The sequence below is a fragment of the Protopterus annectens genome, chromosome 1.part0, assembly GCF_019279795.1.
Source record: "Protopterus annectens isolate FY-2018-M chromosome 1.part0, PAN1.0, whole genome shotgun sequence".
NCBI classification, from domain to species: Eukaryota; Metazoa; Chordata; order Ceratodontiformes; family Protopteridae; genus Protopterus; species Protopterus annectens.
The window spans coordinates 158,656,663-158,678,342 of record NC_056725.1 but is presented as its reverse complement, the minus strand read 5'-3'; the positions used below and the strand labels follow the sequence as shown (position 1 = coordinate 158,678,342).

The following is a 21,680-nucleotide window of genomic DNA, read 5'->3' as shown; positions in this document are numbered from 1 at the left end:
TCATGAAGCCATGAGAGTGTGAGAGAGGGCGATCTCCACTGGACATTTTCTAGGGGCAGTGCACATTCCGGGGAGGTCCAACATTCTAGCAGACAGTCTCATCAGATCTATTCTGATGCCTTACAAGTGTTCTCTGAATCCTTCTCAATTGGGGTCAGCCTTGCTGTGATCTCTTCACCTCTCCTTCCAACATGAAATGCAGCGAGTTCTTCGCTCTGACCCCTCCACCAGGGGAAGCCCCCTGAGATGCTCAGATTCATGTTTGGCCTGTCCCCACAGTCTTCTGTTCTGTATGCTTATCCTCCTCTTTCCTTGATTCCAAAATTCCTTCGGAAAGCTCGCAGGCTGGGGAGCGTAGTTATCCTCATTGCCCCATTCTGGCCTCGTCAAGTCTGGTTCCCCTCTCTGTGGTCTCATTTGGTGGCTCCACCATGGATCCGGATCTTATTTCTCATCCGTTAGGGATTCCCCATCCAGACCTGGGCAGTCTGAAGTTCACTGCTTGGCTGCTCCACTTCCTTTGATAGTCGGGACTCCCTGCTTGTCTTCACCTGTCAAAAAGTTTCTGGTGGTGGCTCATACGTCTTCCACTAGAAAGGTGTACTCCAGCAAAAGTTTTGTGATCTGGGTTTCACAGCATGCCCTAGATCCCTTCACTGCCCGGTCTCTGCAGTTTTGGAATTTTTGGCAGGGATTTTTCAGCAAGGTGCCAGTTCTTCTACAGTTAAGGTCCAACTTTCAGCGATTTCAAATTTTTATGTAGGTGATAATATGGCTTCCTTAACATCCTCTAAGCTTTGCAAAGCCTTACTAAAAGGCACCTTTCTCCTTTGACCCCCGGTGAAGGACGCAACGCCGTCATGGGATCTTAAGTTATAGTTCTGCAAGCTCTAGTTTTGTCCCCTTTTGAGCCTGCAGCCTTTTTGGATCTGCAATTTCTGTCCTGGAAGACTGCCTTCTTGGTAGCTATTACTTCTGCCAGGAGGGTTTCAGAGCTTCCAACATTGTCAGTAAAGCCCCCTTGTATGATTTTTCATAAGGACAGGGTATCTTTCCTCCCTAAGGTAGCTTCAGAGTCAAATAGTAATCAAGTGATTAATCTCCCGGTCTTTTTCCCAAATTTTCAAAACAAGGGAAAATATAAATTGCACTTGTTGGATGTGCACAGATGTTACGCTTTTATCTGCACAAAACTAAATCCTTTTGCAAGTCTGACCAGCTTTTCATTTCCTACTCTAAACCCTTTTTGGGGAAACCAATATCTAAAGTCACCATCGCCCATTGGATTTCCCAGTGTATTCTTCTAGAGTACTCTGTTAGGGGGTTACCCCCCGCCAGGTCATGTGAAAGCACATTCCAGCAGATCTATGGCTACTTCAGTGGCCTTTTGGTCCAGAGTTTCGTTGAATGATATGTGCTCTGCAGTCACTTGGGCTTCATCTAATACCTTCATTTTGCATTTTAAATTGGACATCATATCCAGAAACAGGGCATCTTTTGGCTCTGCCATGCCCCAGAATATCCTTCTGTGAGGGCCTCCCGGGATGTAGTAACAAGGGACTCTGTCCCACAGGGTGAAGATCAAATGAAGACAACAACTTTAGGTAAAGAAGTTATGTACTCACCATAATGTTCCATCTGAGTTGTTGCCTTGCATAGACTGCGTGGTGGTTTAACGAGTAGAGGATGTGGTCTCCTCCTGCATGCCTCTTACTCTCTACCTGTTTTGTTTATGAAGATGTCTAGTTGGAAATAAAGTATTTGGTTGAGTGAGGAAGTTAGTTGGGCAGCAAACTCGATCTGAAGGGAGGAAGGAGACAGGTGTATTATGGATAAGGGGAGGAGCTTTGAGCTCGAATCAGATGCTGGATATGTGGCAGAGTCAGATCCGTGCTGGATCCGGTAACCCCACAGGTTGAAGACAAATGAAGAACAACAACTCAGATGGAACTTTATGGTGAGTACATAATTTCTTTTTTTCAACAGGATATTTCATTTCACATATTGTTTAATGACAAGGGGCCTACCTGATGTATCTATTAAACAGAAACTTAACAGACAGAATTTCATATCTTCCATAGTCATCAGATTCATTGGGTAACATTTAATATCCTCAAGGGACCTGTAAGGACAACAGAATATTGGCATATCTATGCCTTGGCAGTCTTGGCTACACCTTACTCTTTGCTGAGTGTACTAAAGTGATGTTTAAAGATGCACCCTTTAAGGGACCTTTATTGTAAGGGATGGATATTGATCAACATCCATAAGGCATGAAGGAGAAAGGACAATGCCTTTCACCACAGGATTCACTTTTTCTCTCCCCATTGTTCCTTTTCTAGCAGTCCAAGGAGGCAGAGAAATAATTATTCTGGCATCTCCATCAGAATCTGTAGCAACCAGAAGTTTGATCTGGACATCTTATTCAGATGTCAGCAGTGTCACTGGTCTGAAGATCATTAGTCTGAGCATTCTCAGGCTGAGGCCCTTCTGATGGCGGTGAGGGGTCTCTCAGTTCCTGTATCCTGCTCTTACCTTTTGTCCTCAAATGCAGTTGGCATGAGATTCTTCCTTTATCTGTCTGTCTGGTCCAAGATATTTAAATGGATTTGGATACAAGAGAGCATCCGAAATTGATACTTTATCCGGGTCAAAACACCTGTGTTTACCCTTGCCAGACATGCTACCCCATCAGAAGGTACAAGCAAAGAAGGAGGTGTAACAGTTACTTATAAAGTACGCCATGCAAGAGGTTCCTAGCACACAAGAGAGGATTAGAATTTTATTCCGTATTTGTTTTAGATCCCAGAAAGATGCAGGGCCACAGACTGCTGCTAGATTTCAGTGGCTGTAACACCTTTGTCAAGTTTAACTAACATGGACTTTTCTTACGTTCAGTATAGAATGGTAGAACTAAGACATGTTTGCCCAACTCCCATAGATGCATCATGAAAGTGAGTATTACTAGCCTTTTAATTTTGTACAAGTGTGAAAATGTTCATTATGTGGGTCAGTGGTAGCACTATAGAGAATGGCTCTGCAGGCTGTGGCCTGACACCCTACCAGACTTTCAGAGCAGATAATTCTTTTTAATACCTTTATTGAATTGTCACTTGTGACATAGGCAAATTTACATTTATACAAAAGCAATGAAACTGCAGATCATTCTTCACCCTCTGTTGTGCTGACATCATCTTCACCTCAGACTTACTTGCATACCTGGTGTAAAGGTGACTTTTGCCAATTCCATCTTCTGTTCTTTCTTGACTTGTAGCTGAATGTGCAGTTTCTCACAGCGGAGGAGAGCATCTTGTTCTGTTTGCTCTCTTTTCAAGTTTGACACTGTACCCATAATATGATCCAAATATTTATAATACTTTAAATCTTATGTTTTTTTTTTCTATTTATTAGATCAGCTACCCCTTTTGCTAACCTGGTAGTAAGTTTAATGGGAAAATTAATTAATTTATAACTGCCCATTCAAAAACAACATGAAACTTTACCTTAACTTTATCGGTGAGAGTTATTTTTCATCTGGGAAGATAAGTTAGTAGGAAATATTTGGTTAAATTTGTGGCACATTTAAACAACTCTGCACATTGCTTTGTGTTTGCAGTTGTCTGGTGAAAAACTCTGTAAAACTCTAATCATGTTTTGTTTTGATGTTACCATTAGCAAGAATAACGAAATGAACAGTTTACAGTCTAAAATGTACAGAAAATACACATTCACCAACACATATTCACATGCTAAGAGTTGCCACCCAATGTATATCAAACATAATATTATAATGGCCAATCTGTAATGGTGTCAAGATTAACAGAAGAAAGTTTTTTTATGAACTGCAGACTTTGAAAGAAATGTGTTTAGATAGGGAATTCCCATGACATGGCCAAAATGGTCAGTATTTTGAAGGAAGTAAAAAGAAAAAAAATGCATGTGCAGTAAATGCCTGTGTTAGCTAATACATAGATTAAGGAGAATAAAGAGAGATATAGACTTAAGTGATGTGTAAGAACCCCCCCCCCCTTTGGCCTGGAATTCTCAGTAACAGACAAAATATAAAGCAAATTCTAAGTGACAGTGGGAACATATTTCTAGAAAGTGTTGAGGTATTGAAACATGTGGGTGACAGATTTTACTTATAAAAGAAATATTAACCTTAAAGATTTGAAGCTATATCCAACAAACAAAAAGTGAATAGCACAGAGACTGATGTGAGGACTGGCACTTTTGGCTGTGGTTTTGTAAGCAATGGAGATGTATGTATCCAAAAGCCCAAAAACTGCTGTTAATTATGGCAAAACATTTTCGGCTAAAGATCATTATCCTTGCAACAGTATTGGAGGTGGTGATTTGCCACTTGTGACATGTAAAACATGGGGAATATTATCACAGAGAAAATATTAGCGTATGCTGGCTGTGACATCCCTGCTCTGGGCCTGTAGTCAAGGAGCCTCAGTCCTCACCACTGACACCGGTGAGGAATGTTCACTTGGAAGAAAAACAGATGCACATAGTATTTCCAGAGGCAGCTCATTGCATCAAGTACAGTTTCCCTTAAGAGCACACAATTAACACACTCCCATCCTGGGGCTAGGTTTCCCCCTCTCTCACCAACCCCCACATAAGACTTCACACTGACCATGGGTGAAGAGCTGACTCATCAACCAAGTCCTCCACCACCCTGTTTATGAAACCAGTGTTCAGTGCCCCTGCTCCTGACACACGCACACACACTCTTTGAGGTTTAATTTTCACACATACACACACACACACCTGGGAACGGCTGGCACAGATTTAGCAGCTATGTCCTCTGCCCAGACTATAAGGTAGGTAATGCCACCAGAACACTCCAAAGCCAGCTACTCTAAGGCTCTTACAAGGGTACCCAATTATACTGAGTAAAATTAATACTAATGCAAATGGTAGTGCAGCAAGGCTTTCAGAAGCTGCCACAGTGTCACCAAATAAATACAAGTACTCTCAAAAGTTAAAATATTTTCTAAAAGACCAGCCACAATGAAAAGTTTAAATATATTTAATAATAAATAATAAAAGAACATGAAAATACTAAATATCTATTTACAGTAAACACCAGAGTTTCAATCACAGGAAATATTAAATATAACACAGATGGATTGATTCACACAGATACAGAAAAAAACAGTTCTTAACTAATCTCACTATGGTTTCCTGACTGATTTAAAGAATTACTGTATCTTAGTTCACTTACTAGAGCAAGGTAAGATGAAGTGGGTCAGTGCTCCTCCCTCTTGTCAGGTTTCACAAACAGACTGCACTGAGACTTCTGTCTCGTCTAGTATTAAAACATCATTTCAGTGCTGGATTACAGAATATCACATGCATCTAATCATCTGACATCTGGTTCCCACACTACCCCCTTACTAGAAACTGAAACAGAATCTAGCACATATGTGTCACAATACACATACATTGAGCTTTGCTAAGATGTGTTATAGTATCTGGAAGCTATAAAGCCATTTCAAAAACTTCCGCTCTTCCAGAGTGGCAATTAGTTCACCCCAAGAACATTTCAGTAGGCTTCCTAGTCCTGGTTTTCATAGACATTTTGTCTCTGGCTGCAATCAGAGCTGTAAGATATAGTCTTTATGGCCGAAACCAGGTAATTTATTTTCAGACTATTTTTCAAAGTTAGCTGAACTGAGATTCACCTCTTCTCTTCCAGTATCCTCTGTTGTGATATATTCATTTCAGCAGTTAAAATGCAGTCTGACATACAGGTGTATTTCTTTTCTGTCTAGCAGGGCCCACTGTTGGTACATTTTCAACACAAACAGCTTTGCAAATACATTTTCAACACAAGCACCTGTATAAATCAGCTTGATATACAAATTACATATCATTCTTTACAAAACTCCAGCTAGCTATGCTGGCATATGTTACACATCCACTGCTCTACTTCTCCTGGCATAGCTGGCAATATACCTCACATCGTCTCACTAGCTATTAGAAAGCATGATCTAAAATGCACCCTTTAAACATTCTAAGAACTGTATATATTTTAAGATTTATTTTTTATTATTTCAAATAGATTGTGTAACTTTACAATAACTTGCTGAAAATCAAAAGAAGTGTGCTGACAGTTTAGATTAGTGGCTAACCCATTTCCTGGTCTCAGTGACACTATACATATTAAGTGTATTTTAAAAATTAAGGCAGCAAAACTGTGAGAGTTTGAATATAATTGGCTAGTTTTAGAACATGTGACTTTGTTTTATGGCTGTTTAAACTAGTTTGTATTGAGAGTTATTCAGAAGTCTTTGATTAAACAGGGACAGAAGAACTAAACTATTTTCCAGTCTAGTGATTCCTTATTCAGTGTGTCTTTGCTTCTGAATTTTGTGGGTTTTAGTACAGTACCATGGAGTGTTTTCAAGTAAACAAGCTGACAGACCTGAGCTGATCCTGTACTGTTCTGGATTTCCAGATTGAGATGGCATAGCTGGTAACTTCTGGAAGTGGGTCAGTCTTCTCAGTGTTTCAGAACAGAGGAGGTGAGATAGCAGGGGACATCTTCTCTGTCGTGTGACATAGAAAATTGCTGTGTGCATTCCAACTGATTGTGTGCCATCTTAAAGTTCAGAGAAGGAAGACTAAACTCTTTTTCATTGTTCCATGATGGCTAAAAAAACATGGTATTAGTTTTTCAAATACCTGTGCTTATAGGAATCTCTTATGATGAAAGTCAAAGCTGTCTTTGGTTGGGGAATGACACCTTGCTTTAACTCAGGGCCTGGCTTCTGATATAGATCCTTTGATCTGCATATTTACTATCTAGACTTATCTGAATTTATTGAAATATCAAGTAGTATACCATTGGCCAGGAGGTCTTGACTTATGTTGGATACCTGGGTGTAAGTGTTGGCTTCTCTGCAGATCGTCCTTATGGAGGGTAGGATTGTGACCCAGCTGTGAGTGGTTAGACGTTTCTTTGAGTATGTCACTTTCATCCTCCATTGAAGAACCATCCTGTCTTATCCTTGGAATTTGAACTGTTTGCTTGAGCCTGCTAGTTTGCTCTAAAGTTCATTAGATGGAAAGCTTTCTGGTGGCTGCCACTTTTGCAAGTGGGATCTCAAGACATCATGCCATTATGTGTATGGAATCATATATGGTCTTTCACAAAGACATAGTATGCCTCAGGAGGAACCCACATTTCCTTTAAAAAGAATTCTCACTGAGAAAGTCTGTTCATCTCACTCTTATTTGTTAGGACATAAACCAGGGTAGAGAATTGCCATTTAAACTTTGGCTATTCGCTAACAGCTACGCTGTTTCCTAAAATAGATGCACAAAGACTGACTAGTTCATCTCCTTTGCTCCCAATGGATTCGCAACTACAATGTCTTTTGCTATCAGGTGAACAACTTCTCACTGGCAGTTGCTGAAGAGCTCACACCTCTAGATGAGTAACTATCCCCAATCCTTGCTTTAGGAGTATCATTATGACAGATGTCTGTGTTCACCCACTTGGTCCTCTGTTCTCATTTAACAAACATAGTTGTCTCAAGCACCACTGTTAGAGTAGATCCTAATTTGGGAAAGCATTATTCTTAGAATTAGATTTCTGAGCTCTGTGCTTGTGCAGTCTTCTGGCGTCTTCCACCCTGGTGGATACTGCTTGGCATCCGTCTGAATCAGGGACCCATTTGAGCAGATCTTCAATGTTAGATGCAACAGACTAATCTTACTGCATGGGTTGCCAACTTGCCAGACAAGAAAAGCTTCCTTAATAAATACAGAGTACCATTCCTTCATCCCAGTGTAGCTGGCTTTCTTACTCCTGACTCAATTGTGGATTTCTTTGTTATCTGTGCAAATATATAATTTTATGTTACATGCTTATTAAGGAATATGTCAGTATGGGCATATGGATGTATATATATATTTTTCTCTCTCTTTCTGAAGTTAAAGTTCCCTTGGTTATGCATGACTACATGCTTGTAATGGTTTTACTATGAAACACCAATATCCTGAAAGTCAACATTTCAAAGAACGAAAAAAAAATGTCTGAAACCCAACAGGGGAAAAAAATTCCTTTTTGTGTTTTGCAGGAGAGGAAGCTCCCCTCACCAACTGAACTTTTAGCTGCCAACTCCATGGTTGTAGCAACTTGAAGAAGGGAGAATCCTCGCTAAAAAGTGGATGATTTCCGGGGCATACTTCAAAATCGCACTGGCAATAATTTCCTATGGGAATGAACCTTCAATGTTATATATTTTTTTTTCCTTCAGGCTACTGATGCTTGTATAATTGCTCCTTGAGCATTTTTACGGAAGCCGCATGTAATAATTCTCAGAGGTGCTGCTCAGAGGTCAGGCCTTGAGCTTTGATGTCGTTTATTACAATTCTGGTATTCTTCTGCCTTTTTCTTCCAAGTTCTTTGACATTTTAATCAAAAAGGAAAGAAAAAAAATTCAATTATGCTCTTTTATTTTCAGTTAGTTATAGAGACGTGTGGTGATGCTGTTTTTTTGTACTTTTCTGCATTATTCTGTGTTTTAGCCATACCGTTATCTTTTTGCATTTTTTTTTTGTTTGTTCTGGGACCTTAGTCTTATAGCCTTACTTGCAGTTGAGGGAGAATGGTGAAGTACTGCAAGATCTTGGCATTGTTTCTGCATTATACTGCACGTCTTAACTCCATAACTAAATTTATTTGAAAAAGCTAGCTGTTTGTATTTTGAATTCAGTCTGGGACCTTACTCTTGTAGTTTCATTCATAAATGTGTGGGAATTGTGAAGTACTGCAAAGTCTGAGCCTCATTTATTACTGCATTTTTCCATAAGAATTGTTACTGATAAATGTCTGCCTTGTCTGGTGCCATAGACTCTAGTTTGGTTGCAGTAGTGGCAGTATTTCTGCAACTGTTTGCATTCCATCCAGTGCCTTTCTGTTACATTGCTACAGTTTTCCCGTGTTCTTGTCTGTCCTAACCCTCACTGAAACATTAAGTACTGCTGTTTCTTACTATTTATACACTAATTACAGTTTTCCCTGCCCCACTGTAAAAACTAAAGTTTCTGAACTTACCTGTAGCACATAGTCCCGTAGCTCTCAACCTTCCATGTGAAACGCATACTAATCGCATTTTCACTTCTGTGGCTCTGCTCGATGGGCACAGGAAAATAATTTCTTGGGTGGCGAAAGGCAGGGTACCTTTTTGGCTAGGCTTGTATAGACCCTAGGGCCAATAGCTTAGTACCTACCTATGAACCTAACACCTTCAGCTAGAAAGGTCATAGGATGGTTAAAATATGCTGGTTTTACCTATAAAAAAGATCTTGTAATGAATTAATATGGTTTAATTGTATTTGCCATGGATATCAGTTAAAAACTTCATAACACAGAGTGTGTGTCAGACCCTTTCAGTGTGGAACTTCAAGGAACATAAACATTTTAAGAGCCCAAATGAGGTATGTTCCTCATAATGAGGTACACTTGAGAGGTATGCAGAGTCCTAGAGCTGAGAACTGCGACTTGCTACAAATTCTGAAGTTACAGAACTCAGCTGTTTGCTTTATTTGATTGTACCCCTTCCCTAGGTAGTCTGCTATAACTGTCACAGAGCTACACCCATCAAGGGTCTTTTATTCAAAACTCTGAGAAGGGTGGCAAGCCCTGAACTGTGAGAAATTAGTTTTTCATCAAAGGGGGAGCTTATGCCAGTGTTGGATTCTATTATATAGTGGGTTGTCTATGCAAGAGCTTTTTCCCTGTAAGAGAGCTGCAAAATCTGTACAACCTTTAGAAATCCAGGTCTGAGCCAAGAGCAAATCAACACACCTTGAGCTGCAACACACCCCGACCAGATAACGAGACATTTCTCCGCGCCTTAGTAGTAAATCCACCCAAACAGTGTCTTAAACTAACCAAACTCCAAACAATTATAGTCATTCCCATTGAAACAATGGACCAGCACTTCCTTCCTTTCAAATTCTGTTGACAGCCTGACTGAGATGGATATCTTGAGACTGTAAGAATTGTCTCTTGTTGTTTGACAAACATCTACTATTCAAACAGCATGGCACAATGTGTGAAAGATGTACATATATAATGTCCTTAGAGACCAGAATCTCTCTCAAAGTAATCTTGAACACCAAAATCAGCAGCAGTACATCACACACCACAACTCACCTCATCTTGGCAGTCCACACAATCCATCATATGCTGTAGCTAAAGATTAACTTGCCGAAACCTCAGACTTCCAAAATGTGACACAGGCACAAAGCAAGTGCAGCAGGTTAAGACTAGCACCTCACATAGCACAAGAAGTCCCAAAGTCAAGAGATGTTGAGCCAGTAAGGCTAGCATCTACCTAACCAAACATTCTAGTTAGAAGTGGCTGCATTGTAAGGCTTACAGATGCACCTATTACCAGACTGAGCAAGGAAAGATTGATGGCTAGTTGCTTGTCTGGTGCTAGGATCCATCAGATCACACACACAGACACAAATCCTTAAATAGCAAGTACTGGGTATGACTCTCGTAAGCCGTGGTGGTACAGTGGTAGTGTTGTTGCCTCACAGCAAGAGGTTCTCCACGGCTGGAGTGACTTTTGTGTGGAGTCTGCATGTCCTCCCTGCGGTCGAGTGGCCTCCGAAAGACATGCGTGAATGGGTGTGCCTTCGCTGAAGGTTGGGCGCCAGGCTGGCAACTCAGCACCATAAAAAATCTACTGCCAATCATTAGCAGGCCGGATTTCTGCTGTGGCGACCCCCTAACCGGGAAAATCCAAAAAGACAAACAACAACTGGTTATGACTCTCATGGGGTGTTTGGGTGTCAGTGACTTGAGATGTGCCTCCCTGAACTGTATGAAGAGATGTATTATGTAGCACATATGAGCCTAGCACTGAGCAGCATTCTACTTTCTCTAAGGATGACAAAAACAATATGAGAAAAAATAAACTTTAATAATGAGCCAAATTCTTGGTGTCATTCAAAAGGCGAGCAAACACTCAGAAAATGGCAGGCGAGTAAGAAAACTGATTTAATGTATGACGCACTTTTCGTTTGTTACATGAGCCAACTTCCTCAGATACAAATGACATGAAAATAACAGTAATCGGTGAGCTGCTAGAAGCTAATTACAGCATAGAGCATTTCAAACAGACCACCAACTTTTTAAAATTTATTTCCACTTTTAGTAAGGACGAAATAGCCTACTTGGATATTAGTCTTAGGAAGGAAAGAGTCAGCAATTGCTGTCTATCTAAAATACACAGGAAGAGTACGTACTCCAGCTCTTTTCTCCATTTTTCTTGCTGCCATCCTTATCACTAAAAACGTTTGGTCGTTAAGGGCCAGTTGGTGCCGACAGCTAGAATGATCACTTTAAATAGTGACTTTGAAACTGAGTGCGAAACCCTTAGGGATATGTTTTTGAGTCATGACTATCCTGTGGAACTAATAGAATCCCTGATTAATTAAGTTAAATGTAAAAGACTCAATAGGATGTATGTTCCTATTTTAGGTATAACATGTGATCCTGAACTATGGTTCCAAGTTGCTTTTGACCCTCTTGATTCTACATTAGAGACAGATGTCCAGTCTGATTTTTCTTTAAGTTTAATTACAACTTTTAGTATGGACAGTTATGTACTATCTAATATAATACGGAAGAATTGTGAACTATTCAGGAATTACCTAGTAATATTTAATAGTATAGGAGGTACTCCTAGAATCATCTTCAAGAGAAGTTACAACATATAGAACTTTTGGAATCTAAAACAAGGCAGGCAATAAAATGTCCAGGAATGTTCAAATGTGAGTCCTGCAATTATTGCAGGTTTAAGGATGTGGGCAGTACCTTCATTGTCAACAATAGTCAATTCAAGTTAAAACATAGGTTTAACTATAATTCTAAGTGTGTGGTCTACTTGGCAAAGTGCCAATGTTGTCCTGTACATTATATAGGCAAACAGGAGCATCAACTTGGTGAAAGAGTGTATGAACATCAATATGCCATCAATAAAAGTAAAATGGACAATACGCTAGCTAAGCGTATTTTATCAGCAAAAGACCACAATTTTAAATTTAAAGCAACTGATCGGGTGGTGCAGGATGTAAGAGGAGATCCCACTTTGCTAAAATTAGAGGAATTAGAATTATTTTGGCAGATTCACCTCAATGCTTATAATTTCCCTGGCATCAATGATTCATGTTCAGTAAGATGCGTTTTGAAACTTAAAAGCTTACAGAGGTGAAAAATAGGTTGTATATTCAATGCACCTCTTTCTACCTGAGTGGGTGTATTATGTTTCAGAAGTGGATTAATGTACGTCTTGTATGTTACTTTAAAGGTTTTTTCATTACTTTTAGAGTTTATTTTTTGTTTATTTAGAAATGTACTTTGTAGTATTCAATGAATTTTTAGTAAAGTACCTCATTATGAGAAATGTACCTCATTTGGAGTCTTAAAAGTTTCATGTTCCTCGATCCACAATGAAAGGGTAGGTCACACATTCGGTGTTAGGAATTTTTTAGATGGTATCCATGGTTAATAGAATTGAATCATTTTAATTCATTAAAATATCTTTTTGTAAGTGAAACCAGCACATTTAAACCATCCTTTGAGCTTCCAGTTGAAGTTGTTAGTGGCCCGTTAGTATGTGTTCCACATTTTGCCCATTTGTTCCTCATTTTGGAGATAGAAAGTTGAGAGCTATGCAATATTTTAATTTTGAAGTTACCCCGGTAGTGTGTGTTGTATAGGAGCATGGAATATAAGGGGTTAATGGTTAGTAGCTGGTTAATTGATGCTTTGTTGTGCTAATATTCTGATTGGCTGGTTTTATTATATGGTTCTTAGTTTAAAAGACTACTGTTGTTTTCATGTCATTTGTATCTGAGAAACTTTGTTCATGTAACACACAAAAAGTGCTTCATACATTAAATCAGTTTTTTTTCTCGCCTGCCATTTTCCGAGTGTTTGTTTCAGTTTTTTAGTTTGTGGTGCCGCGTTCATTCAAAAGGGGCACAATGTGTTTGTTAGCCTGGGAGGATATGATCGACATACCATGCTGCTTGGCCAGGAGTGGCCTGCATCTCTACCTCTCTAGGGTTTCAGTTACTGGCAAAGACATTGTCCAACCCATATTGCCTTTTTAAGCAATGCCAACCTGATAAACCTGCCAACATAACAAAGTAAGTAAAGAAAAATATGAAGGTGATACAGATCAATGCTGGGATCCCTAACAAGAAACTTGACTCCCTACAAGCCTTCCTCACCCATAGTTTAAATGGAAATGTTTGTGTAATTACTGAGACATGGCTTAAAACAGCGGAGAGAACTCCAGCTGTGCAGAGGTATATCATCATCTACAGTTTACTACTATGTAAGAGGGAAAAGATGCTAGGTTTGTTATCCAGAAGAGGCTCGCATCAAGTCTGATAGCACAGCATGATGCACTATTATTTATTAATTTATTTTGTTTACCCAGGATACTCCAATTTGGCACACAAGTTCTTTTTCAAAAAGCCCAGGGAGAAAAGCTCCTTTAGTGCAATACTAAAATGATGGTGAGTTACAGACAAGTAAAGTAGAGTACATTAGGTACAAAGTAATAGCTTTAGCAATCATTAAATATGCTTTGAATTTTTGAGACAATTTGTGGCATAAGAACAGTGCAGTAGTAGGAAGGTCCTTGGTCATCATAGTGAGAAAGAGTGACTAGTAACAAAAAAGGTTTGTATTTATATACATGGAAAGGAGAAGGAGAAATAGTAGATACCCGAGTTAAACATTAGAACTACATGTCCAAGTAGCCATAAGAAAGGTCCTGAAAGTGCTATCAAAAGCAATAAAAGAACATACTGCATTGATAGATCCTGAAAATATTCCAGAATGCATCTTAAATAGCATAAATCACAATTTAGCCACCCCCCACATGCACCCCCCACCCAGCAACACTTTTCAGCCTCAGCATCCATACTGGTTTTGTTCCAAGCAAATTGAGATCAGCCACAATCATTCCTCTGCATAAAGGAGGACCTTCCACAGACCTCAGAGTCTGACCAGTCTCATATGCAAAACTATGGAAAGACTTATCATGGTACTTGTCAGTAAGGCACCTCCAAGTACTGGACCCATCTCAGTTTGGTGTAGTCAAGGGCAGAGCATGCTTACTCAACCCAGTGTACTACTTTGAAAAGATTACCAAAGCAGTGAATGAGGGCAAACAGTATACCGCGTACCTCGACCTGTTGAGGACTTTTGACACATTTCCTCACTTGTGCATATCAGAAAAGCTAAAACCAGGAATAAACCCCTACATCACTCACTGGATTGCCAACTGCCTCACATATAGGATGCAAGAAATCAAAATAGGGGAAAGTATCTCCACAGAGAGACCAGTCACTAGTGGAGTCCCCTAGGGTTTGGTTGTAGTACCTCACCAGTTTGGCATTAACTTTTCTGAAGTAAAAGCCAGTACCAAAGGGCTCTCTGGCTGTCTTTTTGCAAATGATTGCAAGCAAAGAGCAGTAATTGAATCCCCAAATGACCTAGCCATCTTGCTGGGAAGTTTGTCCAAAACAAATAACTGGTGCCAAAATCATGGAGATTAAATGCCAAGCAAATACATTATTTTGTCCTTGATGAAGTCATCTACCCCAGGGAACTACTACATTGACAATACTCCCCTGAGAGTTGACCCAGTTGTTTGGGATTTGGGAACTTTGGGTAGTGACCTAATGTTTGAGCAACGCGTCCACTGTAATAAGAAAGGCCTTCTATGTTGCACAGTTTATAAACAAAGGGATTGCTACTAGATCTAGAGATGTCATTGTCTGCCTTTACTCAGCCTTTAAGCTAATCATCGAGTATAATTTCCCCTTTGGGATGCTTCTGTCCAGACACATACATCTGGAGTGATGATGGACATACCTTACTAAAAGGATACAAGGCCTAAACAGTGTGCTTTACATCGACCATTCCACATCCCTGTCACTGTACACTGTATCTTACAGACTATTTAGAGGTGACCTTTGTCTGGAATACAAGCCATTCTCTGACCCAAAACTGATGGACCTACTGCACCTCAGAAAGTCAGATGGCATCACAAATACTTTGTCTTAGGATCTAAACCTCTTCTATGAAATCAACTGAATGGTTTGGAGGGACAGATATATCTTGCAGAGGATACCACTGCTTTGCAGTTGACTCCCAACCCATGTAAAACAAGTCAACCCTGTCCATATTTATGCACAACTTGGGTCAATGGACAGGTAGTAGAAATTTTACCTAGGACTGCCCTCTGTTCTGTTAATGGATAGAGACAGCTCCTAAGTTCATTATCTCATGCATAGATTCCTTCAAATTATCTATGGTATGATACCAGCTATTCTTGCTGGAGAGAATATATAATTTTCAACCATGGGATTAGTAAAGCCATTCTAATACCACATGGGATAGGGTTAATTCAGTCATCGGAAAGGAAACTGACTTGGCTTAAAGTGGCTTGCAAGGGTAGGTAGGCTGGTACTTGCTTATGAACTAGAATCCACGAAAGAAGGTCTTTGACATCTGATGTAAGACACAAGTTATCACGGTTTCAGATGATGAAAATGAGATTCACCCTTGATGAATAAGTAATTTGGGGAGTTGTTCCTTCTGTGTGTCCTATATTACTGATTTATTAATTTGGTATTAGATCTGTATTATTTCTTAATTTACAGCAGGGTGCTTACTAGTGGCAAAGGGGTGAACTGATGAGCTCAGTGGGCAAGCACCATTAAACACCTGGCTTGTTTCATCATCTTGTGTGTTGAACTAGCATGTGGATAACTTCTAATGTGAGATTTTGCTAAATAAAGGCAGAATTTTGATTGCTGGAAAAATACTTAATATTCATTTTTGGGGCTTATCGGGGAAAACATCTTGTAGATCAACTAATGCAGTAGGAAAGTATCTCCAATGCAGATGCATCTCTTTTTCTTGTTGCCACATTGTAGCTGAGAAGGAGTTTATTTCATTCTTTCTTAGGTATGCAAGACTAAACTAGTTCTAGCCAGTATGTTGTGTGATGGCTGGTTTGACAACTGGTTACAGCTCAAGGCATGTCTCCTGCATTGATCTTGCTTATTTCACATCCAGTGAGTGTACTAGACTTGACTGAGGTTTCCAGCAAACCTTTCACCTGTTAAACTGTGCCAAATGGGAAGGATCTTCATTTACCCAAAACAGTAAATGGCAATGCCCCTTTTGATAATTTTATAGTTGATGTTAACTTATGTCAGACACATGTTTGATTTGCCCCTCAATTGTCCTACAGTCAAGGTGCATCTATTTATTCCTTTCAGGTATTACCTTGTGGAGGGCAGAACTGTGGCCCATCCCTGGCTGGTGAAGCACATCCTTTAAAAAGTTTCATCTGCCTCCATATTTGAATAACCTCTCCCTTCCATGAGATTTGAAATTCAGGAATGACTTATTTCTCTACTCCCCATTTGAGATAGATAGTTCAACAGTATTGAAATTCATATCACAGAAATTTTATTTTGTCTCCATATCCCCTGTTACATGGTCTTGGAGCTGCAGGCTGTTGGTATAGTCACCATATTTTTTTTTTTACGTGGGTTTTGTATACTTCAGAACTGAGACACATTTCTTTTCAAAAAGTGTTTTCCGATTTGCCCTCCTTGGTTTCTTTGCCTGACTAGAAATAGAAGCAAATGGAAGTGATCCGATGTTTTCTTCCCTCAATTCCTCAACTGATGGGTTACCAGAGCTGACTAGGATCTGACTTCGACTACTCTCAGACTTTGGATTCAAAGCTCAGGTTCCACCCCTTACCCATAATCCCTCTTACCCATAATCCCCCAATCCTAGAAGCAAAATACTTCAGATCTTTTTTGCCTATGAGAATGAGAGCTTCAAAAAAAAGTGCTGAACTGAAAGAGAAGAGGCAATGAATCTATTTCTAGACCCACCAAGGAGGGTAGCCTTTGTAGACCATTAAGTGCATGTCTGATGATATTGTTGCATTACTTTATGGTCCATGCTGGCATAAAAGCAAAGCATAGTAGGAATATGGAAATATGTTATTCAAAATCTATGTTAAATGTGGATTTTTCTTGCTGTATACATACATACATACATGTGTATGTATATTTATATTTGTGTGTGCATGTGTTTGTGCAAAATATAATGTGAGTGACTTTGAAGTGATATAAATATCTATATACGCACACACATATATATGTTGGATGTGCTTTATATGGTTCCCTATTAGAAGACCGAAGACGCATTCTTTCGACTGTGTCTTCGTCAAACTCAAAAGCCTGAAACGGCAAAATATCGAAGCGGCTTCTAAGCTAATTCTTTCCCAGAGAAAGAATTTGCTTGGCCGCTTAGTTACTTTGCATTTTTCGGCACTGTAGTGCGATCTCGGAGTTGGTATATTTAAGTAGGGGGGTGTGGGGGGCGATGCTCCCCACTTAATGTAATGTTTAAAGTATATTTTTTTGTTTTTGGTTGTTGGAACAGCGATTTTTTTCCCCTAGGAAAAAAAAATCACTGTTCTGACTGTCAATTAATCACCATTTGCTTTTTGAAGCGCTCTGTGATCTAATATAAACTCACTTTATATACACCATATATTATTGGAAAACTGACTGTGGTGTCTGGAGACCACATATTGCAGCTCTAAAAAATAAAAAAGCTGTAAAATACGTAGTTTAATGTAATTTCACTGAAGAAATGCTGTTAAAAGAGCTGGAATCTCTTAATAAAGAGTCATCAGTCTCCCAGAGAAGGATTTGGGGCCAAGAGTACAGACTGTTAGCAAACCATGACCAGAGGAAGCAGTGGAAAGACCTGATAAATCTCTGGAAGAGTTGTGGACCTACTCCAGGAGTACCAGGAGCAGCTTGACCATGGCTGCATTTAAAAGCTAAAAAGTTTATTGTAGAGAGTCTTGTGTTTAATTGAAAGACTTTGAAGTGATCTAATAAACACAGGACAGGACCGTAATTAACCAGAAGTATGTTAAGCAGAAGTGTATGTGTTTTGTTTTGAGATGAAAATGAAGTTTGACTTCTTCACTGTAAATAAACTACAGTTGAGCTTAAAGAAACTTCCTTTAAGTGTTATCACACTTGCTGCAATATATGTGTGTGAATATATATTTACAGCAATTTTATTTAGCGCAATTTTCCAATAATTTTGTTTTGCTCTGTTTTAAACAAAGATATGATCTTCAGATTTATGCTAAGATCTGTGATTTATGAGACCCATTTCAGTCCTTGATTTTGCTACAATCATGAATTTTAGTGTTGGATATTTAAGCCTGGCCAGATAAGCGTTGAAATAATTTAAGCAATATTTTTTTTATTATGAGAGAGACCATTTGAAATACTTTGTACCAAATTAGTACTACTTTGTTTTTGTTTTCTTACAGATGGGTGACACCAGCAAAAGCTTTCCTGTAGATACATGTGTCTTGCACACAGTGTCCACCTTTTTAAATGAAATGGAGGTTGTTTCTGACCATGAAGTTGCAACTCCTGAAGCAGCAGAGCGAATTATTTACCCTGCGCAATCTGATGAGTCTTCTGAAGTTGACAGGTTAATAGAGCACTATAGTTATTCTTCAGAAATGCACTAAATTCAAATTTTTTTTTATTGTAGGATTGTATGACTACTACTATGGTTATTCTTCATAAATGTACTAAATTCAAATTATTTTTTATTGTAAGATTGTATGACTACTTGGAGAACCTTTGGCCTTAGCTGACAGATTTCCACCAAGACTGCCTGATTATGAACTGGTCTTCAACTCCTTTTTTGCATAATTCCATTACAGTTTGTTCATGTCGTTCTTCCAAAATTCATGTTGTTCTTCCAAAATTCAGATTTAGTCATAATTTGAATGACTAGATACTGTTAGTCTTATTTTATTTAATAGTGTTTTATTTTAAAAAGTCTTAGTATACAGGAACAAGCTGTGGTGGTGCATAGAGGTAAAGCCCAGGCTATTACTCTAGTGACCTGAGTTTGATTAGCAGCATGTTTGTCTTATAGACCTGATGGAGGAGGATGGGCGTGCATGCACAATCCTGTGTTAGTAGGGGTGGCAGAACTGGCCTCTGTCAACCAGAATCCCTTATGGCATGAGAAATGATGCAAATGTGCAGCCTATGGGAGCAAATTGGGCTCATCTTTTCACTGCCAGGTGGTGGCCTTCAGCTAAGGTGTGCAAAAGCATGCAGTCACATGGGAAGGCATTGTTAACTTGCACAGTGATGTGGATCTCACAGCCCACCCAGATAAGGTTGGGTAATTGCAAATACCCAAAATGCCAGGATGCCAATGAAAACATATATCACCTTAATGGCTGCCTGATGATGGCCATTCAGGACAGCTCTTTCTATGACCCTAGGTGAAATTCTCAGGTAAGGGAGTGAATGGACCATGTCCGGGGGGTGGGGGTGAGGCTTGAAGGTAGTTTGGTACCAGGGTGCAAACATCACATAGAAAAAAAATAGTCTTTTTGTTTTGGCTACTTCCCTGCCAAAAGATTATGGCACTGTTCTTTCTTATGTTTTCATGCCTGATAAACCTGAAATGTGTAAATGTTTATACTTGTTTAAACATGATTATTAAATTGACACTTAAAACATAAGCAAACATACATTGACAGAAAGGAAAACAAACCATATTAACATGTTTCCATTTACTTACATTATACATCATATATCTTTTCTTTCTGTGCAGTTATTGTTAGTCCAACATTAAAGTTTCTGAATCCCTGCCTTCCCTTAAACCTCACACCTCCTCCTAAACATTTTTCTGCATGCATTGTTCCCACAGTTTCTATTTATTTCTTTCTTTACAGTTTGATGCTTCCCTGTTGAAAAAAAATCCCTCTTCCATTTCTTTTCTCTTATATTTAATGTTCAATAGTTCAAGTGTAGTTATTGGTTCAGAATTTTATTTCCATTTTCTAGTAATTGCTTTTTGGCAGCTAACCGAATTAAACTTAATAAGTCCTTACTATGTCTAGGCAATTATGATTCTCTGTTAGAAAAATCATATCCTTAATTATAGCCATTTACTCCCCCAATATTTCTGACAGAATAGTCTGTAGGGAATTTTTAAGATCTCCCAAGTCATTACACTCCCAAACATATGCTCTCAGTTACTGCTTTCTTCCCCATCAAACTCCAACGTTTGCTATCTACTTGAAGAAAAAAAAGTTAAGTCTGCTTGGGGTGTAAAAATAGATGTGCAGACATTTCCAAGCAAAGTTCCTAAGCCTTCTGGAGTTGTTGCATATTTCACAGCTGTACAGATGTCCTGCAGTGTTCATTTGTAAATTGCTTTTCCAGTCTGTCTTCCCAATATTTTCTAATCTCTTCTGATTGAGTTTTATTGGTATCATGCAATATTTTGTGTGCCCTACTAATTATCCCTTTTTAACAGCAGCTTTTGTTCTAGATTCCGCTAAAAACTCTACCAGAGTAGGTCTTTCACTTAAGATTTCCTTTTCTTATCTCTTTGTCTATAGTCTGATATCAATCCCTGGTAGGGAAGGCGGTCTTTAGCCTGCAATCCAAAATAATCTTGGCCTCATCCCACTCAATTACCTTTCCTTGTCTAGTTATTTGCTCCCAATACCATGGTTACTTTGCCAGTTTTCTCCAGTAAATTGCACCCCCTCTTGCATATTCTCTGTATCTCTTCTTGCAATCATCCCTGTTGGTAAAATCTCCTTTCTACATTGTTGTGTAGGCTTAGTTTTTAGAATACATTTTGCTACTTTGAGTTTAATAGTCTGTATGGTTGTTACTCTTTTCCTTTAGGATCTGCATCCAAAATCCTACTCTCTCTCTCTTTCTTTATAAGTCCCCCCCCCCACATCAACATAATCATCTTTTTTCATTTTGAATTCTAACCTTCTGCCTGAGTTATGTATATGAGCCTTAACTGTGTAGTTCTAAAATATCCCTTCAAATCAGTTAATCTTAAACCACCTTGTTATGTTGTAAGATCAACTTGTTTCATTGTTTTTGTGCTCTGGAGTTATCAAAAATAGTTGTGTAACAACAATTTTTCTAAACTTGTTTGTATTATCCAGATACCCCCTTGATTTCTCTTTAGTACTTGATATTTGCCATGTGCACCTTTTCTCGTACTGTGTTTCCCCTTATTCTGCCTCTTAAGTAATTTCTGTTACTTTTTAACTGTATCTCTAGTTCTACTCTTTTTTAAACTCCATTCATATTTTATCCCCCTTACTAGATAAAACTTATGAAGTTATTTCTCGTCTTCCCTAATAACTGTCAAATAATTTGCACTACTCATTCCGTAAAGTATTTTCTTTTAAACAGGCAGGTGGAAAAGCACCAGTGTCCCATTTTAGAGCGCCTTCTGTGTGGAGTCTGCATGTCCCTGTAGTCGAGTGGCATTCGAAAGACATGCATGAATGGGGAAATCTACTGCCAATCATTAGCGGGCTGGAGTTCCGCTGTGGCGACCCCTAACCGGGAAAAGCCGAAAGAAGAACAACCCTGCATTTTCTATATTAAATTTTATTGGTGCATGATTTGAATTAGTCATTAGATATCACAGTCACCATATACGCTGTTCCTAGCGGCAATAAAACGTCTTCACCGTTGAAATAACGAAA

The 21,680-nt window shown here is 39.0% G+C and overlaps 1 protein-coding gene across 1 annotated transcript in view; it reads left to right on the top strand.

The window, feature by feature from the left end:
• LOC122787719 (WD repeat-containing protein 62-like) overlaps positions 1-21,680 on the top strand; it is a 1,689,893-nt gene that overhangs the window by 1,287,472 nt on the left and 380,741 nt on the right. The window contains exon 21 of the mRNA XM_044054617.1: positions 18,450-18,616. Coding sequence (XP_043910552.1) covers positions 18,450-18,616 — 167 coding nt within the window. The remainder of the gene's footprint in view (positions 1-18,449; positions 18,617-21,680) is intronic.